Here is a 26,096-nt window from a genome sequence, read left to right on the forward strand (position 1 = left end):
TAGCAATTACTAAACTGAGAAGACATTATTTATATATATATATGTATGTATGTATATTCTCTCTCTATATATATATATGTATATACACCCAGCTACTTCAGGTCCAAAAAAGACCATACCTTAGGAATAAAGATAAACTAGTCCTGTATTCATCATAACAAAACTTAAAAACAACTATCCATATATTAGTTAAAAGCATGCCAGAAAAATGTGCAACATTCTTGGAAGACACCAAAAAACAGACACTAAATAATGTAACAGTCCCAATACCTATATCTAATAAAAAATTACTAGATGTACAAAGGAAGTGGGAAACATGACTCATAACTAAGGCAAAACTCAGTTTCAACAAAAAAAGACCCAGAAACAATAAAAATAGTGAAACTAGCAGACAAGAACATTAAAACAACTATTATTAAATATGTTGAAGGACTTAAAGGAAAATATGAACATAACTAAGATGAATGTGGGACAATATAAAAGAGAATCAAATGGAATTTCTAGAGCTGAAAAACATAATATCTGAAATAAAAAAATATGACTAGATGGGCTTAATTGGAAAAGAGAAAATAAAGACATAACAATAGAAACTATTCACAATGAAGTACACAGAAAACAAAAAGGTCTGAAAACAATGAACAGAGCCACAGTAGCCTGCAGAACAGTTCCAGAAAAGCAGGAGGGGAAACAAAAAATTTTTGAAGAAATAACTGACAAAAACTTCCCAAATTTCATGAAAAATACCAAACGAAGAAGCTAAATAAACCTCAAGCAAAACAAAACTAACTAATAAATATAAAAACCACACAAGGCACATTAAAAAAATCAATGACAAAGAGAACACCTTAAAAGCAGTCAGATAAAACATATCACAAAAGGAAGAACAATAAGAATGAAACTAACTTATTGTCAGTAATAATGCAAACAACACAAAAATGAAATGTTACCTTTAAAATGCTCATAAAGTATAAATGGTCTGAATGCATTGATGAAAAGGAAGAAATTGTACACTGAAAGGTGCACTGAAGGAAGCAGAAGAAAGCCTCAACTATAAGCCATCTATAAGAAACACTATGTATAAAACTACAGATGAAAAGCACAGTGACAGAAAAAGATATATGATGAAAACATTAACCATAAAAATGCTGGTGTTGATAAATAATATCAGACAAGAGACTTCAGGATAAGGGAAATTACCAGAGGTCAGGGAGAATAATTCATAATGACAAATAAAATCATCAAGAAAATATAATAATCCTAAATGTACATGCCACTAATAATTGAGGTCAAAAACACATGAAGCAAAAACTGACAGAACTGATAGGGGATACAGACATTCACAATTATAGTTGATAATTCCAACACTCATCTCTCAAGAAATCATAGAACAATTATATAGAAAAGCATTAATGATACAGAAATCTTGAACAACACTGTCAATGATATCAATTTAATTGTTATCAACAAATATTATATCCAACAATAGTACAACAAACATTCTTTTCAAGCATGCATAAAACATTCACCAGAAAGACCATATGCTGAGCCATAAAACAAGTCTTGATAAGTTTAAAAAAGATTGAAGTCACATAGAATATGTTCTCTGACAAAAATGGAATAATGCACAACAAAAGTAGTATATAAATCAAAAAATAAGAAAACAGAGATGGAGTTGTTCTATTGTCCCTGCAATTATCGAAGAAGAGGTAAAAGTACTAACTTATTAAACTAGTAAGGATTAAAATATAATCTCTAATGAGAAAACAGAAAAAGTATATGTAAAAACTAAGTGGGAAGAAAACTGAATAATAAACAATACTCAGTCAAATCAATTCAAAAACGGTAAGAAAGGAGAAGGAAAGAAAACAAACCCGAACAGGCAGGACATATAGAAACCAATTCAGAGCATGGTAAATTTAAACATAACTGTATCAAAATTACACTTAATGTAAATGGAATAAATGCACTAATTTAAAAACAAAGTTTTGGGCTTCCCTGGTGGCGCAGTGGTTGAGAGTCCCCCTGCCGATGCAGGGGACACAGGTTCGTGCCCTGGTCTGGGAAGATCCCACATGCCGCGGAGCGGCTGGACCCGTGAGCCGTGGCCGCTGAGCCTGCGCTCCGCAACGGGAGAGGCCACAACAGTGAGAGGCCACAACAGTGAGAGGCCCGCGTACCGCAAAAACAAAACAAAACGAAACAAACAAACAAAAAAACCCAAAGTTTTTCACACGGGAAAAAAAAAACTGAAATATATGTTATTTACAAAAAAAACATTTGCCTATAAGGATAAAAAAGACTGAAAATAAAATATGAACTATATAGGGCTTCCCTGGTGGTGCAGTGGTTGAGAGTCTGCCTGCCGATGCAGGGGACACGGGTTCGTGCCGCAGTCCGGAAAGATCCCACATGCCGCAGAGCGACTGGGCCCATGAGCCACGGCCGCTGAGCCTGTGCATCCGGAGCCTGTGCTCCGCAATGGGAGAGGCCACAACAGTGAGAGGCCCCAACAGTGAGAGGCCCGCGTACCACAAAAAAAATAAATAAATAAAAATAAAAATATGAACTATATAAACACCAACCAAATGGAAGCTGATAGTTATATTGATATCAGACCAAAAAAAAAGGATAAAGGAGACTTAAAGGTAACAAGGACGCTTTATAATATGTTCAATTAACCAGAAAGATGTAACAACTATACCTGTGTGCACTAAATAGCCCATTCTCAAAATATAAAAACACAATTATTATAGAACTATAAGCTGAAAGAAACACATCCTCGATCAAACTGGGTGCTTTTAACATATCTCTCTTCATAAATGAAGAAATAAACAGCTGAAAAAGCCAGTGCTTGCGAACTGGTTCATCTGTACCGTTTTTCTAGATTCCACATATATGCGTTAATATGAGATATTTATTTTTCTCTTTCTGACGTACTTCACTCTGTATGACAGTCAGTTTGCAATGCAGAAATAGAGACACAGATGTAGAGAACAAATGTATGGACACCAAGTGGGGAAAGTGGGGGAGGGGGGAAGGGAGATGAACTGGGAGATTGGGATTGACATATATACACTAATATGTATAAAATAGATAACTAATAAGAACCTGCTGTATAGCACAAGGAACTCTACTTCACTTCGCTGTACAGTAGGAACTAACACAACACTGTAAAACAACTATACCCAAAATAAAAAAAAAAAACAAAGATCCAGTACTGACGTGGAACTATTAAGTATCATGATTAAATGTGTTGCTATAATTTGAAAAGATACATGAACCCCAGTGTTCATTGCAGCAGTATTTACGATAGCCAAGACATGAAAGCAACCTAAATGACCATCGACAGAGGAATGGATAAAGAAAATGTGGTACATATATATAATGTAATACTACTCAGCCATAAAAAAGAACGAAATAATGTCATTTGCAGCAACATGATGGACCTAGAGATCATAATACTAAGTGAAGTAAATCAGACAAAGAAAGATAAATATCATATGATGTCGCTTATATGTGGTATCTAAAAAAAAACGGTACAAACAAACTTATTTACAAAACAGAAAGAGTCACAGATGTAGAAAACAAGCTTATGGTTACCAAAATCAAAAGTGGGGGGGGGTATAAATTAGGAGATTAGGATTAACATATACACACTATTATATATAAAATAGGTAACTAAAAAGGACCTACTGAATAGCACAGAGAACTCTACTCAATATTCTGTAATAACCTATATGGGAAAAAAAATCTAAAAAAGAATGGATATATGTATATGTATAAAAGATTCATTTTGCTGTATAGCTGAAACTAACAAAACATTGTATATCAACTATACTCCAATAAAAAATTTTTTAGAAAATGATTAACTGGGGCTTCCCTGGTGGCGCAGTGGTTGAGAGTCTGCCTGCTGGTGCAGGGGGCGCAGGTTCGTGCCCCGGTTCGGGAGGATCCCACGTGCCATGGAGCGGCTGGGCCCGTGGGCCATGGCCGCTGAGCATGCGCGTCCGGAGCCTGTGCTCCGCGGCGGGGGAGGCCACAGCAGTGAGAGGCCCGCGTACCGCAAAAAAAACCCAAAAAAACAAAAACAAACAAAAAAATGATTAACTGTGTTGGCTTAACTGACATATATAGAAACTTACACCCAACAACTTCAGAATACAGGCATACCTTGAAGATATTGCAGATTCAGTTCCAGACCATTGCAATAAAATGAACATCGTAATAAAGTGAGTCCGCACAAATTTGGTTTCCCAGTACATATAAAAGTTATGTTTATACTACACTGTAGTCTATGAAGTGTGCAACAGCATTATGCCTAAAAAAACAGTGTACATACCTTGAATAGGAAATACTTTATTGCTAAAAAAACGGTAACCATCATCTGAACCTTCAGTGAGTCACAGTAGTAAAATCAAAGATGACTGATCACAGATGACCAAAACAAATATAATAATAATAAAATAATAATGAAAAAGTTTGAAATATTGAGAATTACCAAAATGGACACATAGACATGAAATGAGCAAATGCTGTTGGAAAAATGGCACTGATAAACTTGCTCATCGCAAGGTTGCCACAAACCTTAAAGTTGTAAAAATGTATCTGCAAAGCACAATAAAGTGAAGGGCAATAAAGCAAGATATGCCTGTATATGTTATTTTCAAATACACATGGAGTGCTTATAAAATCTGATCAATGCTAAGCTACCAAATAAAGGGTGAAAACATTTCAAAGGTTTAAAATTATACAGAGTATGTTTCTCTGAACATACTGAAATACAGTTAGATATTAAGAAAAGGAAACTAGAAAATTTTTCATGTTTTTGGAAATTAAGAAAATTCCCTTCTAAATAATCCATGTTTCAGAGAGAAAATCATAATGGAAATATGAAGATATTTTTAAATGAGTTATAATAAAAACATGAAATATCAAAATTGGAAGTATAAAGTTAAATGTGTGCTTGGATGGAATTTTATGGCTTCAAATGTATATATTAGAAAAAATTTTTTAAAAATCAATAACTGTAAGCACAAGCTCAAGAAATTAGAAAAAGTGAAGAAACTTAAACCCAAAAAATACAGTATGAGAATAAAATATAAATAGCAGAAATTAATGAAAACAGAGGTGATCATCTATTCATCTTCAACATATTGGTGTCTTCTTGATTTCATGTGATTTAGTGACTATACTGACAAACACATTCCCCATTGTGATTGCATGTGTTACTTTAGTGTACTTTTTTGTGCATCTTACATTTTACTCACCAGTTTTCTGGAGTTACAGAAATTATCTGCTTAACTACAATCAAGAGACTTGGCTTTTAGTGGGTGGGGTAAGGACAGAATATAAAACTTTGGTGAGCTTGTAAAACTGGGAATTAAAAATGCAACTCCATATCATGGTGGGCAATTTGAAGGTTTACTACCCTAAGAAAGGGAGACAAAAGGGATTGACTGTCTCTGCGTGAGCTTTCAGTTAAAAACAATCCATGATGTGTTCACCACTAGACTGCTCCACATCTCCCATGGATTTGTTTTTACCATCAGAGTAATCAGAAAAATCTCCAATAAAAAAATTAATATAAAGTCATTCTGATCAGTATTTCCTTTCAAGTGACTGGCAAAAGCAACACAGAAGTGAAGAAATACTCTCCAACCAATCTGTACAAAAATCCTACAGAAAGAAATTGCTGAAATTTATAAACCAACATTATAAAACACAAAGGAATAATCCACCAAGTCAGTATCAGCAGAATTAGAGTTGCAGGAGGCTTAGACATTAGCATTATCAGGTATGTGTATATGTACATATCTTTAAGCTTTCATTTATATTTTACATATAAAATATATGATATATTCATGTTTATATATCATATATTTAATATATAATTTAATTATATTAATAAAATGATATTTTAAATATATATTTTAAAAATTATAAAAGGAGATCAAAAAGGGAAAATTTGAAAAAATACAATGAGAATTTCTAGAAATTAAAACAGTCACTATAATAAAACTTAACAAACAAATCAAGTGGCATATTAGACACAGCTGAAGAGTGATTAAGTGAACTGAAAAAGAATCCTAAGGAAATTACCAGGACTGCTACTCACAGTCTGGGTATCCTTTGATTTACTGCTTTTATTACAGATTTATCATTCTCAGAAATCTATGTATGATAACTAAAAACTTTACTTCTGTTTATTAGCTATTCTAAACAATTTTTTACTCAAGTTAATCACAATTTGTATATAAAATAAGCAACCATTGACCCTTGGCCCTTGGCTACATGTAATTCAGTGGTTCAATATTTTACTTTACGTGAATTACCTTAACAAAATCTCTATCAGTCTTCTCCTTCCATTCTTCTCCAAATACAGTAGAAAAGGATCCTAAAGCTAAAAGAATAATAGTGTATTCAGTAAAATGAAATTATTTCTTTCACTTAGTTCCTTAATAGGTAGGTTTGGAAAAACAGTAAAACTACATTTTAGGATACCTTGTTCATTAAAAATTGTTTCATAATAAATGATAAAAAGTCATGATAATTTCTTTTGAAATACTGTTTTTTTAAATTATAGAATTTAAAGAAAGTTTATGTCACTACAATCTAAAAATACACAACTCACTTTCATAATAGTTATACAGACAATAAGAAAAAAATGAGGGTACTGTAATAGTTACTCTGCATTAGTTTTCATTTGTAGAAGAGAAACATATTAAAAAGTCAAATTGATGCTACTGCTATTAGATTGCCAAACTGTTATAACTTTAAATCTTCATAGTCATTTCAAAAAGAATTATGTAATTCATATTTGAAATATTAGTGGACAAGGCATTCTTTGGGAATAATTCCCACAATGAAATCTCCTTTAGGAAACATTCTCAGCTATAGCTTGTTTGTATTTCTTGATAAAGTTATCAAGAGCAAAGTCAAACCATCTATTTTCAAAAGCTTCTTAATAACACCCTGCCCCCTCCGGACAACAGAGGTTAAGGTATATAGATACATATCGCTTTTCTCTCCTCTGCGTTGCTAACTCATTTTGTCAGTTACAGGACGAGACAGTAAAGTTGTATAATACAAATGTCTAACCTGTGACACAATAGGCATCTACCTTTAAAAATTAGGTAGGTACTTTCATCAACTACCTGTAATTATCTGTATTCTGTAATGAAAGCTATTGGTTTTCAAATGCAGAGAGAAAACTATGTATTGGCAATTTTTAACAGAAAAACTAGAATGTAATTCTTTAAAAAAACAAAAGTAAATCTCCTTAAATGGATGTGCTGTGACATGCATAACATATGGATATATTTTCTGTTGTAAAAGATTTAATGAATGTTTGCAGTCTTATCACGCCTTTAAGTATAGATCTAATATTTTTACTTAATATTGAGTTAAAGTTGTAAAGTACTTAGGTTAGAATAAGACTATTCATTGAAAAAGTACTAATAAGGGTGAGGAATGGAAACAGTTTAACATTATATTGATATTAGGATCATGGGGACATGATATAAAGAACAGATTTGAAGTTTTTAATAAATAAATTTAACTACAGTGACCTAAAGAAGAATTTCATAAAACATCAAATTTATATAGACGTAGCAACTGAATCAGAAAAATGAAGTCCACACCCTACTAAAAGAGACAAAATTTTGTTTGTCGTGAAGAAAACCTTAAAAAGAAAAACTTCACTGGGAAAAAAATACTGAATGGAAATGTAAGATGGAAAAATTAAATTTTTGTCACATGGAATTTTTATTATACTTCTTCAAATACATATATGTATAAACATTACACACCTTCAAGGAAAGTGGTATCTACATTTTCTCTCAATTAAAATTCCATGCCCTAAAAAAATTCAAAACCTCTCAAGAGCCTTATGAAATATGCCCATAATCAAATATACCCTAATCTTCAAACTCAAAAGAATTATTTTCATAATGTAAAACCACTGTTTTAAGTATACGGTCTTCATAAAGTCCCTATGTACTCTGGAACTCTAAACTTCTAACTGTTGAAATAAAAGAAACATCCGTTAAACAGCATTTGCTAAATTATTAATGTTTTAGATTGCTACTCTACATAATAATTTAGTCTGAGATAAACAAAAACGCTAAAAAATGCAAGAAGATAAACTGGGTATAAAGAATGTCATGCCTCAGTGCATCAAAGCTGGTAAGCTCACTTTTATCATATATACAAATGTAATTCTTATTCAATGATTAAATGGTAAGAATTCACTAAAATTATTCTGGTCTGAGAATATTTACTATTTTTAAAAACTTCATTTTAAGATTTCTAAAAAAATGTGAAACAATTTTAAACCATTCTATATTAAATGCTGAAAAATGTCTTTAAAAGATCAAAATGAAATATCAGGAAGCAAAGAAAATGAGAGTGAGATGGAAATCTACCAAATTTAGATCTTCAAAGTTACAATACAAACTGATAAGTGCTAATCTTTTTTCCTCCTCCAAGTAACCAAGAATAGTTTCTGGCAGGGTAAGAAACTCATTTTCACTTTTGTTTAATTTCAAAATGTCTTCATACAAAATAAGTACATGTCAAATTGTAAGGACTCCTACTTAGGAAATTCCCTGGTGGTCCAGTGGTTAGGACTCCGTGCTCTCACTGCCGAGGGACTGGTTCAATCCCTGGTCAGGGAACTAAGGGACTGGTTCAATCCCTGGTCAGGGAACTAAGATCCCACAAGCCGTGCGGCATGGCCAACAACAACAACAACAACAGCAACAACAACAACAACAAAGGAATCCTACTTAGATAATCCCAAATAAAAGTATGCTTGAAAATTATACTACTGACCCAAATTACAGAAAAATGAACTCATTTGCAAACACATCACTGTTTAAACATAAAAATACTCATGAACCTATGAAATATTACATGAAATTCTCAGACTATATCTACTGTTCTATATAGTTTCCTATATGATAATTTCAAAATATATCAATACCTTAATCCATTAATAGAATATACTTCTGACAAAAGAAGTTACATGGTATTGGGGTAGAAGGAGGGTTGAGAAGCAAGAAAAAATTTTATGTCAATAACATTCAGCTGACATAGAATATTTTAAAAAGAAAAACTATAGCAGGAAAAAATTTTAAAACATATTTTCTAAATCCCTATTAAACTAGGGATTGCTAGTTAAATTGCTCAATTAATGAATTGAGCAATTTGGTCTGAAAAGTAACCTAGATTTGAGATAATTATACAGAAAACAAAGAACGTGATTTATAAAAACCTACAAATAACAAATCCTACGAGTAAAAAAATATGAAATATTTGATCATTCTTATTTTGATTATCTATGCAGCAAAATTTCAAATTCATTGACCTAAATTGTTTAGTTAAAAATTATAACTACACACCAGCAGAAACAGACTTCAGAAAACAATTTCTTCCAGGTCCTATTTTTCGCTATCAGAATTTTGTATCAAACAATTTTCTCAAATCAACAAACCCACATTTACTATAAGAAAAATACAGCATTTTAATTTCAAAAGCTCTAGTGAGGCTTTTATTATTCAAATATATAAGGTTAAAAAAAATCCAAACATTCATTATTTTAAATAATACATTTAATATCGGGCTTCCCTGGTGGTGCAGTAGATGAGAATCTGCCTGCCAATGCAGGGAACATGGGTTCGAGCCCTGGTCTGGGAAGATCCCACATGCCGCGGAGCAACTAGCCCCGTGAGCCACAATTACTGAGCCTGCGCGTCTGGAGCCTGTGCTCCGCAACAAGACAGGCTGCGATAGTGAGAGGCCCACGCACCACGATGAAGAGAGGCCCCCGCTTGCCACAACTAGAGAAAGCTCTCACACAGAAACGAAGAGCCAACACAGCCATAAATTAATTAATTAAAATAATAATAATACATTTAATATAACAAAAGGAAATAAAGAATGCTAGTATATTGCCTAATAAAAAGTACTTTCCCCCTTAAAAGCCTTTAAAAAAAATCTATAACACCTTTAACACAATGATTATACAAAACATTAAGGCTAAAACTTACTGTCATCAAACACCCCGGCATTAGCAAGCAATAAAGTGATGATTTTAGGGTCTTTTTCAAGTTGCATGACATGTTTGCTTTCATTTGATAGGAGAGTGCATACATTAATAGCAAAGTCCACTTCATTTGGGAGTCCAGATAATAGTGAAAGCACCAATTTATTATAATCATTTGGCGAATTGAAGTCCATGGACAGCCCATAACTTTGACGCAGATAATCTAACAAAGACAAAAACGAAAACACTGTTAAGTATATCAAGGATTAGAAACCTTTTATGGTTAATATCTTCTGAATACAGGACAGAAGTTTGTTTTCTTTTATAAAATATAAACTGAGTAGAAGTTTAGAGTTCAACTTTCTAAACTTAAGTGAAAATTACATTCCTCAAAAAGTATTAAAACATAAAAAATGTACATATTCTGTTGGATATCATTGCGAAATTACTATTGTATTTTAATTTACCTTGTCTACATTTTTTATTCTTGTATTTCAAGGGACTTATTCCAATTTTTAAATACTATAAACCAGAAAGACTGGTTCCTTTCAAATTTTTAACAATATCATGTTTCTAAACACGCTGCCAACCTTCTTTACCCAATTTTGGGAGGATTATTACTTGTTTAGGTCAGATTTGTTGCCACATAATATGTAAAATTCATGCTTTTTAGTTCTACAGTTCTATGAGTTTTTGATAGTCTTTTAACCACAACCACAATGGAGATAGAGAGCCTTTCTATCACCCCAAAGAAGTTTCTTTATGCTCCTTTGTAGTTGATCCTCTCTTCTATCCATAAACAACCACTGATCTACTTTATTTCAAAATGCCAATTAAACAAAATCACACAATATATATCTTTTTGTGCCTGATTTATTTCATTTAGCAAAATGCTTTTGAGGTTAGTATCCATTTTGATGTGTGTATCAATAGTTGGTTCCTTTTTACTGCCATAGTATGGCTGTAACATAATTTGTTATCCATTCCCTAGTTGAAGGACATTTGGACTGTGTCCAGTTTTTGGCACTTCTGAATACAGTTGCTGTAAACATTCACATACAGGACTTTGTGCGGACATATTTCTTCATTTCTCTTGGATTGCTGGGTCATACAAAGTGTATGTTTAACTTTGCAAGAAACTGTGAAACTGTTTTCCAAAGTGGTGGTAACATTCTGTCTTTCCACCAGCGATGTATGAGAGAGTTCCTGGTGCTGTACATCCTTGTCGGCACTTAATACTGTCAGTTTAAAATATTCTGAATATGAGTCACTTATCTAGTATTTATTTTGTAAATATTCTCTCCCAGATAGTGAATGGTTTACCTTTTCATTTTCTTAACAATGTCTTGAAAGAGAAGTTTTAATTTTGATGAAGTGTGATTTATAAATTTCTACCTCTACAGTTCATGCTTTTGTGTCCTAACAAATCTTTTCCTAACTAAGATTTTATGTAGGAGAATTAGAACATTTTTAGAACTTTGAAGGTAGAGAAGATGGGATTACAGAACACTAATATATTTTATACTCATAATATATACATATTAGAAAATGTTATATTTCTAGAAATACTGACTCTTAATTGGTGCAGTTTAGGCCTTGGCAGCTACGTCCTGAGACATATACCCCTAGTACATTTTTCACGTAAAGATCTAATTAGTTTAATGAGAAAAGGCAAGAAACAAGAGTTAGAAAACTGCTAGATGAAACATTTCAGAAAAATATGGATTTGAAAAAAAATCTTTTTAAAATGTCACTAAATGGAATGCAAGTAGGAATCTATTGTCACAACATGCCACAGAAGAAAATCATGTAAGAAATTTCTTCATTTCCCAATGTAGATATCTGAGACACCTCTTCAATTCTAAAATATTCTAGGAATTTCTCCAATAAGAAGTATCACAATACACTTATAAATGAATAAGACTCCGATTCTTTATAATATTTAAGGTTGAACAATAATATGTTGTTCATTTTTTATAATCTTGAAAAGTAAAATTTCTTATAAATAACATAAATATCTGGGGAAAATGTAACATAACTTCCGTGAATATAGGGATTTTGATATTTCTATACCGCACAGTGGAATTGATCATGAGATGCCAAGTCTCAGCAATAATTAAGTTTTTAGATTCCACAAAATTTTCATGCAAGTCTCTTCAACAGAAAACAAATTGGAACCTATATTCAACATCTGTCACAGTCTTCTTTATGTGCTTTCAATATGATCTTGGAATTGTTCTGTTTGCTACTGAAGAATAACAGATGCCATCATATACTCAATTCAATACATCCTTACGTGAATGACTTTGCCAAAAGTCATCTCCAATTAAAATAAGATGAATAAATATGATAATTATGAAAAGTCCTCTAATTATATGAGGCTTGGTAAAGATTCCTATGATAATATATGAGAAAATGCTTACAAGATTTTAAGAGCCTCCCTTCCCATCCCCAAGGAGGTATGATTAAATAGCTACAATGTTATAATGTGAATGGGATCGGAAATTTTCAACATTCTTAACTCAATGTTTATACAAACGCATCACTGCTGACAAACTAATTTAATCTGAGGTAATCTCTTTGTTTTCAGTTTAGAGGAAAGGGATAATTGTTCCTGGAGCGCTGTTTACATTAAAGATACTAGACAGTACATTCTTTCCATTGATACTGGCAGTGATTGCTGTAGTTCAAATGTCTATAAGAATATGGGACATGTAAAGGAAAATTTTTGCTCAAATACAACTGATAAAACTAAAGTAATACATCTTCCTGTATAATCTCTCCCAAATTTACGTAACAAAAATGCGAATGGATAGGGTGCTTGGTCTCCTTTGACGGAAATGATTGAATTGGATTAAATGATCACTAAAATCCTTACTAGCTCTAAAATTCTGCAATTCTATTAATTTCAATGAGTTGTCATGTACCAATTTTGCCTTTCATAATTCTTCTGCTAAAGATATTGCAAATAAATTAAAAATCTTTAATTTAGAAACTAATTAATTTTTTAATTTTAAAGTGTAAGAGAAGATGAACAAAAAGTCCTTAGTAATCTACACTACAATTCTGCAGAACTGACTGTATCCAAATCAATACCAAGGAAGAAAGAATAAAGACAGAAACAAAAAGATTAGGTATTTATGGCATGGAAAAGTATGAAAAACTATGCAAATAAAACGACCATATTTTGATGCCAATACTTACTAATTCAAAGCAAAATCTATGAATACTTTTTTGGCCACTTCAAGTCACTGGGCAAAAGGCGTCAGTATCCTTAAAGGAAAATTTGGTCCCATGTTCTATCAATGTACAATATTCTATCATGACAATTATGAGTAGAATTGCACTTCATACTAAATGCCAATTTATTATATTACGTTTCAAAATACTGTTTTAGAATACCTTTTCTTAATATCAACAATATAAGCATCTCTAGATAAAATACATTTATCCAAATACATTAATCTAAACCTATAAGAAGAGTAAGGCTGTATAATCAAAGATGTACACACAAATCTTTTAAACATTCTTATTAAAATTTCCTAAAGCTCTTAATCTACCACCATGTAATTCTACTTTGGTGTTTATTTACACACACACAAACAGACACACACATATATACTGACAGCTATGAAGCTTACTATATTTCCTTAATGGCATTTGAAAAGAATCATCAGTGAAGGATTTGCTTTATATATTGATGGTCATGTTAATTTTTAGAACACTGTCATAATGTTGCTATGGCTCCTCCTAGAAAATAAAAAGCACCTTCAAATTCATAAATGCTGCCCTGCAACACTACCTCTTTTCAGTTTGAATTAGATATATTGTAGTCTGATGTTCCCCAGCAAGTCCTAGTTTTTTTTTCCTTTCATAAGTCCCCAATCCTGATTTTGTCAAACATGTTACATGTTACATAACTACTCAGATTCTCCTTAAAAAAAAAAAGACAGACATATGATAGCATATCAGAAAGGAGTTATTGTAACACCAGATCAAGAAATTGTCATTCCCTTAAAAATTGTGTAGCTCTATCAATGACTTTCATTAGGCTTCTGAAATACCAGAATTATCTTTTTTTTTTTTTGAAGTAAATCATGTTTAATTAGGGGAGAGGGACAAAAAAAAAAAACTGATCCAGAAAAAAATTTCATTTTAAACAAGATCTAATGTAGAAATGGAGAAGATGGAATAGACATCAAACTCTATTTAAGCTACAAGAATGGACAGTTCTGCTGTTGATGAAATATAGGAACAACATAGTTACAAGATGGTCTTAAAGGTCTTTAGTACAAGGTCTCATTCAATGTAGGAATACCCTCTATAACATCCCTGAATTAGACAATGGTCATTAGCTCTTTTTAAAAACAGGAAGCATATCACCTAACAAGTCACCCCATTTTATTTAATCAGCTTAAGCTATTAGTAAGATCTTCTACATGGTGACTTAAAATGTTCCCTTTTAAAACAGTAGTTCTTGAGGTAATAACTTCTCATTCAAGATAAAGCTAGATTTGGTTTGCACTCACCACTGCCACCACCCCTCCCAAGCCCCAACTATACAAAAGCATCAGATGAAAACCTCTTCTAACGGAGATCACAGATTCTAGGAGATTCTGTTTCCTCAGCTGAATGGGGAAGAAACAGAGTCAAATTCAACATGAAAGAAACTGAAAATAGATAATGGAAAATTTAAATCAGTGATACTGGCACAAACAAGGGAGCTTAAAACTAAGGATTACCTAAGAGATTGGTATTAGTACCAATGAAGAATAATAAAGATCTAGATAACTGTATATTTTATAAAGAACATACCCTTGAAAAAGATGTATCTCCTCTTTTTCAGGCCAAATGTTAGTGATTAAAGAAAAGAGATGCTTATCTCTTCAGAGCTCTCTTCCTAAGTATCACTGTCTCAACCCCCCAGCCACAAACAACGGAACTCCCATCTATTCTGTCTCAAGAACCTCTTTATTAGACTCTCAACCTGATTATTTCCAACTTGAGTCCTGTTCTTTTCAGCTGCAGATTCCTCTATAACCATTACATGAATGACATGAATGAAAAGAATCTTAAATCCCTGGTACCATAGCAGGAAAATAGTTGAATAGTAAGAAACATTTCTGAGAAATTCCCGTGCTGGGAATTGCAGGAATTGTAGAAAATCTAGATGCTATGAGTACTCCTCTGGCTTCCCTAATCCTAACAGGACCTTCCTCTCCTCATTTTAGTAACTATTCAGGTTAAACTAATCTTTAGACGAAGAAATAATTTTAAAACTTCACTTGAAAATACAGATATATTTGTAACGCTAAATTCCTGCAACTAAAAATCTTGTATGTAGGCTATGACAGAAAGGGACCTCATACCAATTAGTTCAATTCAATTCATTGGACGATGTCTATTTTCCTAATTCAAAACTGTGGAACTATGCCTTGTTCATTTCCAGTGATATTTACCTGACACACTGTGTTGCTGGTAATTGTAGGAAGATGGAATTGCACCAATAGGAAGCTGTGGTTTGGGATTGCCTGGTGGTACCTCATCATCATCCTCCCCAAAATGATGAACTTTCTCGTACTTTTCTAGGTAACTGAAATAGAAAAACAGTACAGCAGAGATTTAAAATAGATTTACGTCTTGTTTTTTAACTCCCACCACATATATCTGGTTTCCTTTTCTAGAGGCCCTAAATTTAAAATAATAATAATAACAAGATACCACAAACCTCACATTAGTGGGCAGTCACTTCAGCAGTAATACTGAAGACAAACTCACTGTAATGGTTCTAAAAGTGTTTTAAAATTTTCAGAAAAGACCACACCACTGCTCAAATAAAAATATAAACGTAAAGAATATCAAAGGACAACTACATGTAGATGAACAACAGTACATTTTATTTACTGATTAAAAAAAATTATACATGGTCACTGTAAAAACCACGTGAAGGGGCCTCCCTGGTGGCACAGTGGTTGAGAATCTGCCTGCCAATGCAGGGGACACAGGTTTAAGCCCTGATCCTGGAAGATCCCACATGCTGCGGAGCAACTAAGCCCGTGCACCACAACTATTGAGCCTGTGCTCTAGAACCCGTGAGCCACAACTAGTGAGCCCGCGTGCCGCAACTACTGAAGCCCACGCACCTAGAGCCTGAGCTCTGCAACAAGAGAAGCCACCGCAATGAGAAGCCCGCACACTGCAACGAAGAGTAGGCCCCGCTCGCCACAACTAGAGAAAGCCCGTGTGCAGTAACGAAGACCCAACACAGACAAAAATAAATAAATAAATTTATTTTAAAAAACGTGAAAATGAGAAGATGCTCTGGCCTCCACATCTCACTCATCACAGATAACTACAGGTTCAAGTGTTTTCTGTATATTTTCTATGCATGTTTTTATCTAACAACATATTTTAGAGATCTGAGCATGTCAATACACACAGTACCACCTCAGTCTTTTTTTTTTTTTCCTTTTAAACTTTATTTATTTGGCTGTGCTGGGTCTTAGTTGCGGCATGCAAGATCTGGTTCCCCACCAGGGATCAAATCCGGGCCCCCTGCATTGGGAGTGCAGAGTCTTAACCACTGGATCACCAGGGAAGTCCCTACATGAGTCTTTTTTAATGGCTGTATAATATACGGTCCTATTGATACATCATAATTTAACAAGATCTCTAGTGCTGTAACTAGCTATGTTCAGTTTCGCTTTTTGCTATTACAAGTCATGCAGCAATAAGATCAATCTCAGCACTTGTTTAAATACTTTTCTCTCAATAGACACTGGAAATGGTATTATCAACTTTAAACAGCAATACAGCCAAATTCTCACCCAAAACTGATGTGCCCAATACATTTTGATCAATTTATAAGATAGTTCCTGTATTCCCCACTGGATCACCGTTACAGGGTATGGTCAATCTTCTTAAAATTAACTAGAATTAAATTCCCAAATTTACAATAAGATTCCCACAAGAAAGATTTTTAAATAGGGAAACAATTGATCAAATCCATGTCAAACACAACACTGTAACTAATGAACTTGTTACTACACTTCATAAGAACTTAAGCTGATTAATACCAGAGTAAAGTTCTAAATGTGATCATTTTATAGATCAATCATTCTATCATTCCTGATCCAGGCAGGTACTAAGTCCAACAGTCACTCTTTTAAAAGTCCTGCAGAGGGAGGGTCTAAAGATGGTGGAGGCGTAAGACGTGGAGATCACCTTCCTCCCCACAAATACATCAAAAATACATCTACATGTGGAACAGCTCCTACGGAACACCTACTGAATGCAGGCAGAAGACCTCAGACTTCCCAAAAGGAAAGAAAATCCCCATGTACCTGAGTAGTGCAAAAGAGAAAAGAAAAAATCAGAGACAAAAGAATAGGGACGGACCTGCACCTCGGGGAGGGAGCTGCGAAAGAGGAAGTTTCCACACACTAGGAAGCCCCTTCACTGGTGGAGATGGGGGGGTGGGTGGGAGGGAAGATTTCAAGCCACAGAGGAGAGTGCAGCAATGGGGGTGCAGAGGGCAAAGCGGAGAGTTTCCTGCACAGATGATCGATGCTGGCCAGCACTCACCAGCCCCAGAGGCTTGTCTGCTCACCCACTGGGGCAGGTGGAGGCTGGGAGCTGAGGCTCCAGCTTCAGAGGTCAGACCCCAGGGAGAGGACTGGGGTAGGCTGCGTGAACACAGCCTGAAGGGGGCTAGTGTGCCACAGCTAGCAGGAAGGGAGTCCAGGAAAAAGTCTGGAACTGCCTAAGAGGCAAGAGACCATTGTTTCGGGGTGCACAAGAAGAGGGGATTCACAGCACCACCTAAACGAGCTCCAGAGACAGCACGAGCTGTGGCTATCAGCGCGGACACCAGAGACGGGCATGAGACACTAAGGCTGCTGCTGCCACCACCAAGAACCTGTGTGCAAGCAAAGGTCACTATCCACACCCCCCTTCCGGGGAGCCTGTGCAGCCCGCCACTGCCAGTGTCCTGTGATCCAAGGACAACTTCCACGGGAGAACACACGGTGAGCCTCAGGCTGGTGCAACGTCACGCCAGCCTCTGCTGCCTCAGGCTAGCCCCGCATTTCATACCCTTCCCTCCCCCGGGCCTGAGTGAGCCAGAGCCCCCGAATCAGCTGCTCCTTTAACCCCACCCTGTCTGAGCAAAGAACAGACGTCCTCAGGTGACCTACACGCAAAGGCGGGGCCAAATCCAAAGCTGAACCTCAGGAGCTGTGTGAACAAAGAAGAGAAAGGGAAATCTCTCCCAGCAGCCTCAGGAGCAGTGGATTAAAGCTCCACAATCAACATGATGTACCCTGCATCTGTGGAATACCTGAATAACAACGAATCATCCCAAGACAGTGGACTTTGGGAGCAAATGTAGACTTGGGGTTTGCTTTCTGCATCTCATTTGTTTCTGGTTTTATCTTTATCTTAATTTAGTATTTAGACCTTATTATCACTGGTAGATTTGTTGATTGATTTCATTGCTCTCTTCTTTCTCTCTTTTTCTTTTTTTTTATTTTTAATAATATTTTTTAAATTTTATTTTAATAACTTTTATTTTCTTTTTTTCTTTCTTTCTTTTTTTCCTCCCTTTCTTCCGATCTGTGTGGCTGACATGGCCTTGGTGCTCCAGCCAGGTGTCAGGCCTGAGCCTGCAAGGTAGGAGAGCCAAGTTCAGGACATTGGACTACCAGAGACCTCCCGGCCCAATGTAATATCAAAGGGTGAAAGATCTTCCAGAGATCTCCATCTCAACACTAAGAACCAGCTCCACTCAACTGCCAGCAAGCTATAGTGCTGGACACCCTATGCCAAACAACTAGCAAGATAGGAATACAACCCCACCCACTAGCAGAGAGGCTGCCTAAAATCAAAATAAGTTCACAGACATAGGTGCACAGACACTGCAAAACACACCACCAGACGGGGTCGTGCCCACCAGAAAGATAGGATGCAGCCTCTTCCACCAGAACACAGGCAACAGTCCCCTCCACCAGGGAGCCTACACAGCCCACTGAATCAACCTTAGCCACTGGGGGCAGACACCAAAAACAACGGGAACTATGAACCTGCAGCCGATGAAAAGGAGACCCCAAACAGAATAAGTTAAGCAAAATGAGAAGACAGAGAAACACACAGCAGATGAAGGAGCAAGGTAAAACCCACCAGACCAAACAAATGAAGAGGAAATAGGCAGTATACCTGAAAAAGATTTCAGAATAATGACAGTAAAGATGATCCAAAATCTTGGAAACAGAATGGAGAAAATACAAGAAATGTTTAACAAGGACCTAGAAGAAATAAAGGGTGAACTAAACAGTGATGAACAACACAATAAATGAAATTAAAAATTCACTAGAGGGAATCAAAAGCAGAATAACTGAGGCAGAAGAACGGATAGTGACCTGGAAGATAAAATAGTGGAAATAACTACCACAGAGCAGAATAAAGAAAAAAGATGAGAAGAATTGAGGACAGTCTTAGAGGCCTCTGGGACAACATTAAATGCACGAACATTCGAATTATAGGGGTCCCAGAATAAGAAGAGAAAAAGGGACTTAGAAAATATTGGAAGAGATTATAGTTGAAAACTTCCCTAATATGGGAAAGGAAATAGTCAATCAAGCCCAGGAAGGGCAGAGAGTCCCATACAGGATAAATCCAAGGAGAAACATGCCAAGACACATATTAATCAAACTATCAAAAATTAAATACAAAGAACATATATTAAAAGAAGTAAGGGAAAAACAACAAATAACACACAAGGGAATCCCCATGAGGTTAAGAGCTGATCTTTCAGCAGAAACTCTTCAAGCCAGAAGGGACTGGCAGGACATATCTAAAGTGATGAAACGGAAAAACCTACAACCAAGATTACTCTACCCAGAAAGGATCTCATTCAGATTCAACATAGAAATTAAAACCTTTACAGAAAGGAAAAGCTAAGAGAATTCAGCACCACCAAACCAGCTTTACAACAAATGCTAAAGGAACTTCTCTAGGCAGGAAACACAAGAGAAGGAAAAGACCTACAAAAACAAACCCAAAACAATTAAGAAAATGGTAATAGGAACATACATATTGATAACTACCTTAAAGGTAAATGGATTAAATGCTCCCAGCAAAAGACATAGACTGGCAGAATGGATACAAAAACAAGATCCGTATATATGCTGTCTGCAAGAGACCCACTTCAGACCTAGGGACACATACAGACTGAAAGTGAGGCGATGGAAAAAGATATTCCATGCAAATGGAAATCAAAAGAAAGCTGGAGTAGCAATTCTCATATCAGACAAAATAGGCTTTAAAACGACTATTACAAGAGACAAAGAAGGACACTACATAATGATCAAGGGATTAATGCAAGAAGACATAACAACTGTAAATATTTATGCACCCAACATAGGAGCACCTCAATACCTAAGGCAAATGCTAACAGCCATAAAAGGGGGAAACTGAGAGTAACACAATCATACTAGGGGACTTTAACACCCCACTTTCACCAATGGACAGATCACCCAAAGTGAAAATAAATAAGGAAACACAAGCTTTAAATGAAACATTAAACAAGATGGACTTAACCTATATTCATAGGACACTCCATCCAAAAACAACAGAAAATACTTTCTTCTCAAGTGCTCATGGAACATTTTCCAGGATAGATCATATCTTGGATCACAAATCAAGCCTTGGTAAATTAAGAAAACTGATATCGTATCAAGTATCTGTTCCGACCACAACGCTATGAGACTAGATAGCAATTACAGGAAAATACCTGTGAAAGAGACAAACACATGGTGACTAAACAATACACCACTAAATAACCAAGAGATCACTGAAGAATTAAAAGAGAAAATCAAAAAATACCTAGAAACAAATGACAATGAAAACAAGACAACCCAAAACCTATGGGATGCAGCAAAAGATGGTCTAAGAGGGAAATTTATAACAATACTATCCTACCTCAAGAAAAAAGAAACATCTCAAACAAACAAAAAAATAAATAAACAACCTTACACCTAAAGCAAATACAGAAAGAAGAACAAAAAAACCCCGAAGTTAGCAGAAGGAAAGAAATCATAAAGATAAGAGATCACTGAAGAATTAAAAGAGAAAATCAAAAAATACCTAGAAACAAATGACAATGAAAACAAGACAACCCAAAACCTATGGGATGCAGCAAAAGATGGTCTAAGAGGGAAATTTATAACAATACTATCCTACCTCAAGAAAAAAGAAACATCTCAAACAAACAAAAAAATAAATAAACAACCTTACACCTAAAGCAAATACAGAAAGAAGAACAAAAAAACCCCGAAGTTAGCAGAAGGAAAGAATCATAAAGGTGAGATCAGAAAAAGAAATGAAGGAAACGATAGCAAAGATCAATAAAATTAAAAGATGGTTCTTTGAGAAGATAAACAAAATTGATAAACCATGGGACAGACTCATCAAGAAAAAAAGGGAGAAGATTCAAATCAATAGAATTAAAAATGAAAAGTGAGAAGTAACAACTGACACTGCAGAAACAGAAAGGATTATGAGAGATTACTACAAGCAACTCTAGGCCAATAAAATGGACAACCGGGAAGAAATGGGCGAATTCTTAGAAAAGCACAACCTTCCGAGACTGAACCAGGAAGAAACAGAAAATATAAACACACCAATCACAAGCACTGACAGTTAAACTGTGATTAAAATTCTTCCAACAAACAAAAGCCCAGGACCAGATGGCTTCACAGGTGAATTCTATCAAACATTTAGAGAAGAGCTAAGAGCTATCCTTCTCAAACTCTTCCAAAATATAGCAGAGGGAGGAACACTCCCAAACTCATTCTGTGAGGCCACCATCACCCTGATACCAAAAGCAGACAAAGACGTCACAAAAAAAGAAAACTACAGGCCAATATCACTGATGAATATAGACACAAAAGTCCTCAACAAAATACTAGCAAACAAAATCCAACAGCACATTAAAAGGATCATACACCATCATCAACTGGGATTTACCTCAGGAATGCAAGGATTCTTCAAAATACGCAACTCAATCGACGTGATAACCCATAATAACAAATTGAAGGAGAAAAACCATATGATCATCTCAATAGATGCAGAAAAAGCTTTTGACAAAATTCAATACCCATTTATGATAAAAACCCTCCAGAAAGTAGGCATAGAGGGAACTTACCTCAACATAATAAAGGCCATATATGACAAACCCAGAGCCAACATCATTCTCAATGGTGAAAAACTGAAACCGTTTCCACTAAGATCAGGGACAAGACAAGGTTGCCCACTGTCACCACTACTAATCAATATTGTTTTGGAAGTTTTAGCCACAGCAATCAGAGAAGAAAAAGAAATAAAAGGAATCCTAATCGGAAAAGAATAAGTAAAACTGTCACTGTTTGTAGATGACACAATACTATACATAGAGAATCCTAAAGATGCTACCAGAAAACTACTAAAGCTAATCAATGAATTGGAAGAGTAGCAGAATAAAAAATTAATGCACAGAATCTCTTGCATTCCTATACACTAATGATGAAAATTCTGAAAGAGAAATTAAGGAAACACTCCCATTTACCGCTGCAACAAAAAGAATAAAATACCTAGGAATAAATCTACCTAAGGAGACAAAAGACCTGTATGCACAAAACTATAAGACACTGATGACAGAAATTAAAGATGATACAAACAGATGGAGAGATACATCCTGTTCCTGGATCAGAAGAATCAATATTTTGAAAATGAGTATACTACCCAAAGCAATCTGCAGATTCAGTGCGATCCCTATCAAACTACCAATGGCATACTTAGAATAGTCAGGACATGGAAGCAACCTAAGTGTCCATCAACAGGTGAATGGATAAAGAAGATGTGGCACATATATACAGTGGAATAGTACTCAGCCATAAAAAGAAACGAAATTGAGTTATTTGTAGTGAGGTGGATGGACCTAGAGTCTGTCATACAGAGTGAAGTAAGTCAGAAAGAGAAAAACAAATACCGTATGTTAACACATACATATGGATCTAAAAAACAAAACAAAAGGTTCTGAAGAACTTAGGGGTCGGACAGGATTAAAGACATTGACGTAGAGAATGGACTTGAGGACACGGGGGGGGAAGGGTAAGCTGGGACGAAATGAGAGAGTGGCATGGATATATATACACTACTAAATATAAAATAGGCAGCTAGCGCGAAGCAGGTGCATAGCACATGGAGATGAGCTAGGTGCTTTGTGTCTACCTAGGGAGGGTGGGAGGGAGATGCAAGAGGGAGGAGATATGGGGATATATGTACACATATAGCTGATTCAGTTTGTTATAGAGCAGAAACTAACACACCATTGTAAAGCAATTACACTCCAATAAAGATATTTAAAAAAAAAAAAGTCCTGCACCTACCCACCCCTTTGCTTTTATAGTTACAGATAGCTGTGATGAGGGAGGAGTGGATCAATGAACGTATGTGGTGATCTCAGAAGTATTATTTTCTTTTTAGTACCAAACCTTAACTTTCAAGGTGGGATGAACGAAAGTTACATTTACAAATAGAAAAACTAATGACATGGTAAGTAATCACCATTCCTCATTTTCCCCATCCAGCTTTACAAGGCACAATAATTCACACCTTTGAGACCAGAAAGGAATTAAACTGTCGCTTTCCATTCCTTCTAAGTTCTCCATATAAGCTCAATTTGAGCAAGGAACTCTTTTCTAGCTGGCAGCTTGATAGGTAACGAATCCAACACTTTACTCTTGGAGATACAAAAGCAGAGACATATGCCCAGATATAACCCTTGTGCATTAAGGACAGTATGCAGCTGCATACATTTCACCCTGACCCAGCAGATAGAATTTACAGTCTAAAAACATAAAACAAAACAAAACATGATTAAAAAGAGACAGTCTCTCTCCATTATAGACTCATGATGGACTTAAATGGGTAATAAATCAAGCCTATTCTTTCTGAATTTCTAATGCAGATATCATAAAAAGAAGAGTATATATAAATTTGGACATAAATAGCTGCTCAAAAATTGTGACATTCTCTGCAAATGAGGGATTATCTACATCACATGAAATAACTCAGGCAACAGTACTAATAGAGATATTTTATAGAGTATGGTCTTTCAGAATTGAACTCACTGTGGAACCATTAAAAACAAGCTGAAGATAATTAATTCTTATTAAATAATTTTTATTTAAATATAATCAAAATAACAATGATGTAGAATTTTAAAATCAAAACCTTATACTAATAATATGTTTAAGATGCCCTTTATAAATTTGGTACATATAACTGAGCACAGTAGATTTAAAATTTGTGTTTTTTATTACAGCTGGGGGAGAAGACAACACTACTAGTAAAGAAAGACCATAAATATTATCTTTTCCCTCCCGGAACACCCAAAATGGAGCATAAGCAAAATGGAGTGACTGACAACACCACAAGTACCAGATACTCATAGTAAATAGTATATATTAAACACATAAAGCCCTTCATAATTCAAATTTTCATAAGATTTTTTAAAATATACGACTTCTGGTCCCATGACACATTCTAACCCTATTCCTCCAAACAGATTCTTTACATAATTCCAATCCCCAGAAATTTATGGTTTAGGCAAATTGTTACAATTTTTGAAATTTTTATTTCCCTGGCTTGAGGGTCAGTGCTTGTTCTCATTCATGATTAAATATTTCCAAGTGAGACTCAACCTTTCTTAGTTCAGCTAAGGTACTGGCACCCAGTTCTGATCTCTTGTACCTCTCAATAAATAAGCACAAAGCCCTTTTTTTGTTTTTCAAAGAGCTATACTTCTAAAAACTAAAAGGTATTTAATAGACAAGAGAAAGGAGCTAAAATACAAAGTTACGTTTCAAACTCTAGGTCTTCAGATTTAATTATCATAACCCTGAGCTTACACACTGACAGATACACAGTGTTCACTTATTAAATTACAAATGCTAGACTACACATTTCTCTTTCTTCTCAAAGCCAATTACATTGCTATGAATAGTTACTATATTAATCAAACAGGTATTTACAGAGCTCTTTCAGTAATCTGTCTAGTAAACGACAGATTTAACTCAAGACTGGTAAAATACTGGAATCCAGATGGCAGTCACTCCCTCATCAGGCAACACAGAAAACTAGGTTCCTTAGTTCAACATTAGGTACAGAATCAGGTGGCATGAGTTATATCTTCTTTTTTTTCAACTTGGCACTAATTTATTTTGTGGTGGATTCTAGGCCATAGGTGACAGATTTAGAAGACAAAAGCAAATATGAACATTTAGCATATAATATTGGAATTATTTTAAATGGCACTATTCAATTAAAAAGCTTAATACATGTGACCAATAAAATGAGAGGAAAAGAGTCCATTCAAAATAGCATCAAATAATATAGGCAGTTTTGTTATAAATGTGGAAAAATTTAACCTCTTGTAGTATCTGACAGATTAAGCACACAAAACATAAATTAGTTTACAGAAGACTTAGATATAATCACCAATAAGACTGATTTATTAGATATACAATGATTTCCTTTTCAAATCTCCATAGAAATTAAAAAACTGATTATATATCATTTCACACAGGAAACCAAAATAAATTTAAGATTAAATATTGTATAGGGTATATCCCCTAACTGCAATCAATTCAAAGACATTTTTTTCTAAGAAAGAAATTAAACCCTTGGAAAATTAAAAATAATTTTATGTAAAAGTAGAGAAACTAGTACAACAGTAACCCATCAGCAGATATCAAAATTCATGGTCAATCTTGTTTCATCTATAGCACAATTAACTATCTTCACAACACTTTTAAAGCAATTCCCAAGTATCTCATAACTTTATTTGTAAATATTCTGGTAGAATTCTTAGAAATTAAAATATGTATAAAAACTTCTTGAAATGTTTTAAGAAAAGATGGCAGTTCAAGGAACACATATTCACCTCGTCCCTTAAATCGAATTGCAATGAACTTTGAAGAGTAAAAACAGAGGGATACTGCATAATTTCTAA

At 34.8% G+C, this 26,096-nt stretch overlaps 1 protein-coding gene across 1 annotated transcript in view; it reads right to left on the bottom strand.

The window, feature by feature from the left end:
* The window catches only part of ARID2 (AT-rich interaction domain 2), a 162,598-nt gene that overhangs the window by 61,065 nt on the left and 75,437 nt on the right, over positions 1-26,096 (bottom strand). The window contains exons 4-6 of the mRNA XM_024736653.1: positions 15,505-15,638; positions 10,050-10,268; positions 6,333-6,400 (exon numbers count right to left, since the gene is read on the bottom strand). Coding sequence (XP_024592421.1) covers positions 6,333-6,400; positions 10,050-10,268; positions 15,505-15,638 — 421 coding nt within the window. The remainder of the gene's footprint in view (positions 1-6,332; positions 6,401-10,049; positions 10,269-15,504; positions 15,639-26,096) is intronic.

Source organism: Neophocaena asiaeorientalis, unplaced genomic scaffold (genome assembly GCF_003031525.2).
Source record: "Neophocaena asiaeorientalis asiaeorientalis breed wild unplaced genomic scaffold, Neophocaena_asiaeorientalis_V1.1 scaffold134, whole genome shotgun sequence".
Classification (NCBI taxonomy): Eukaryota; Metazoa; Chordata; class Mammalia; order Artiodactyla; family Phocoenidae; genus Neophocaena; species Neophocaena asiaeorientalis.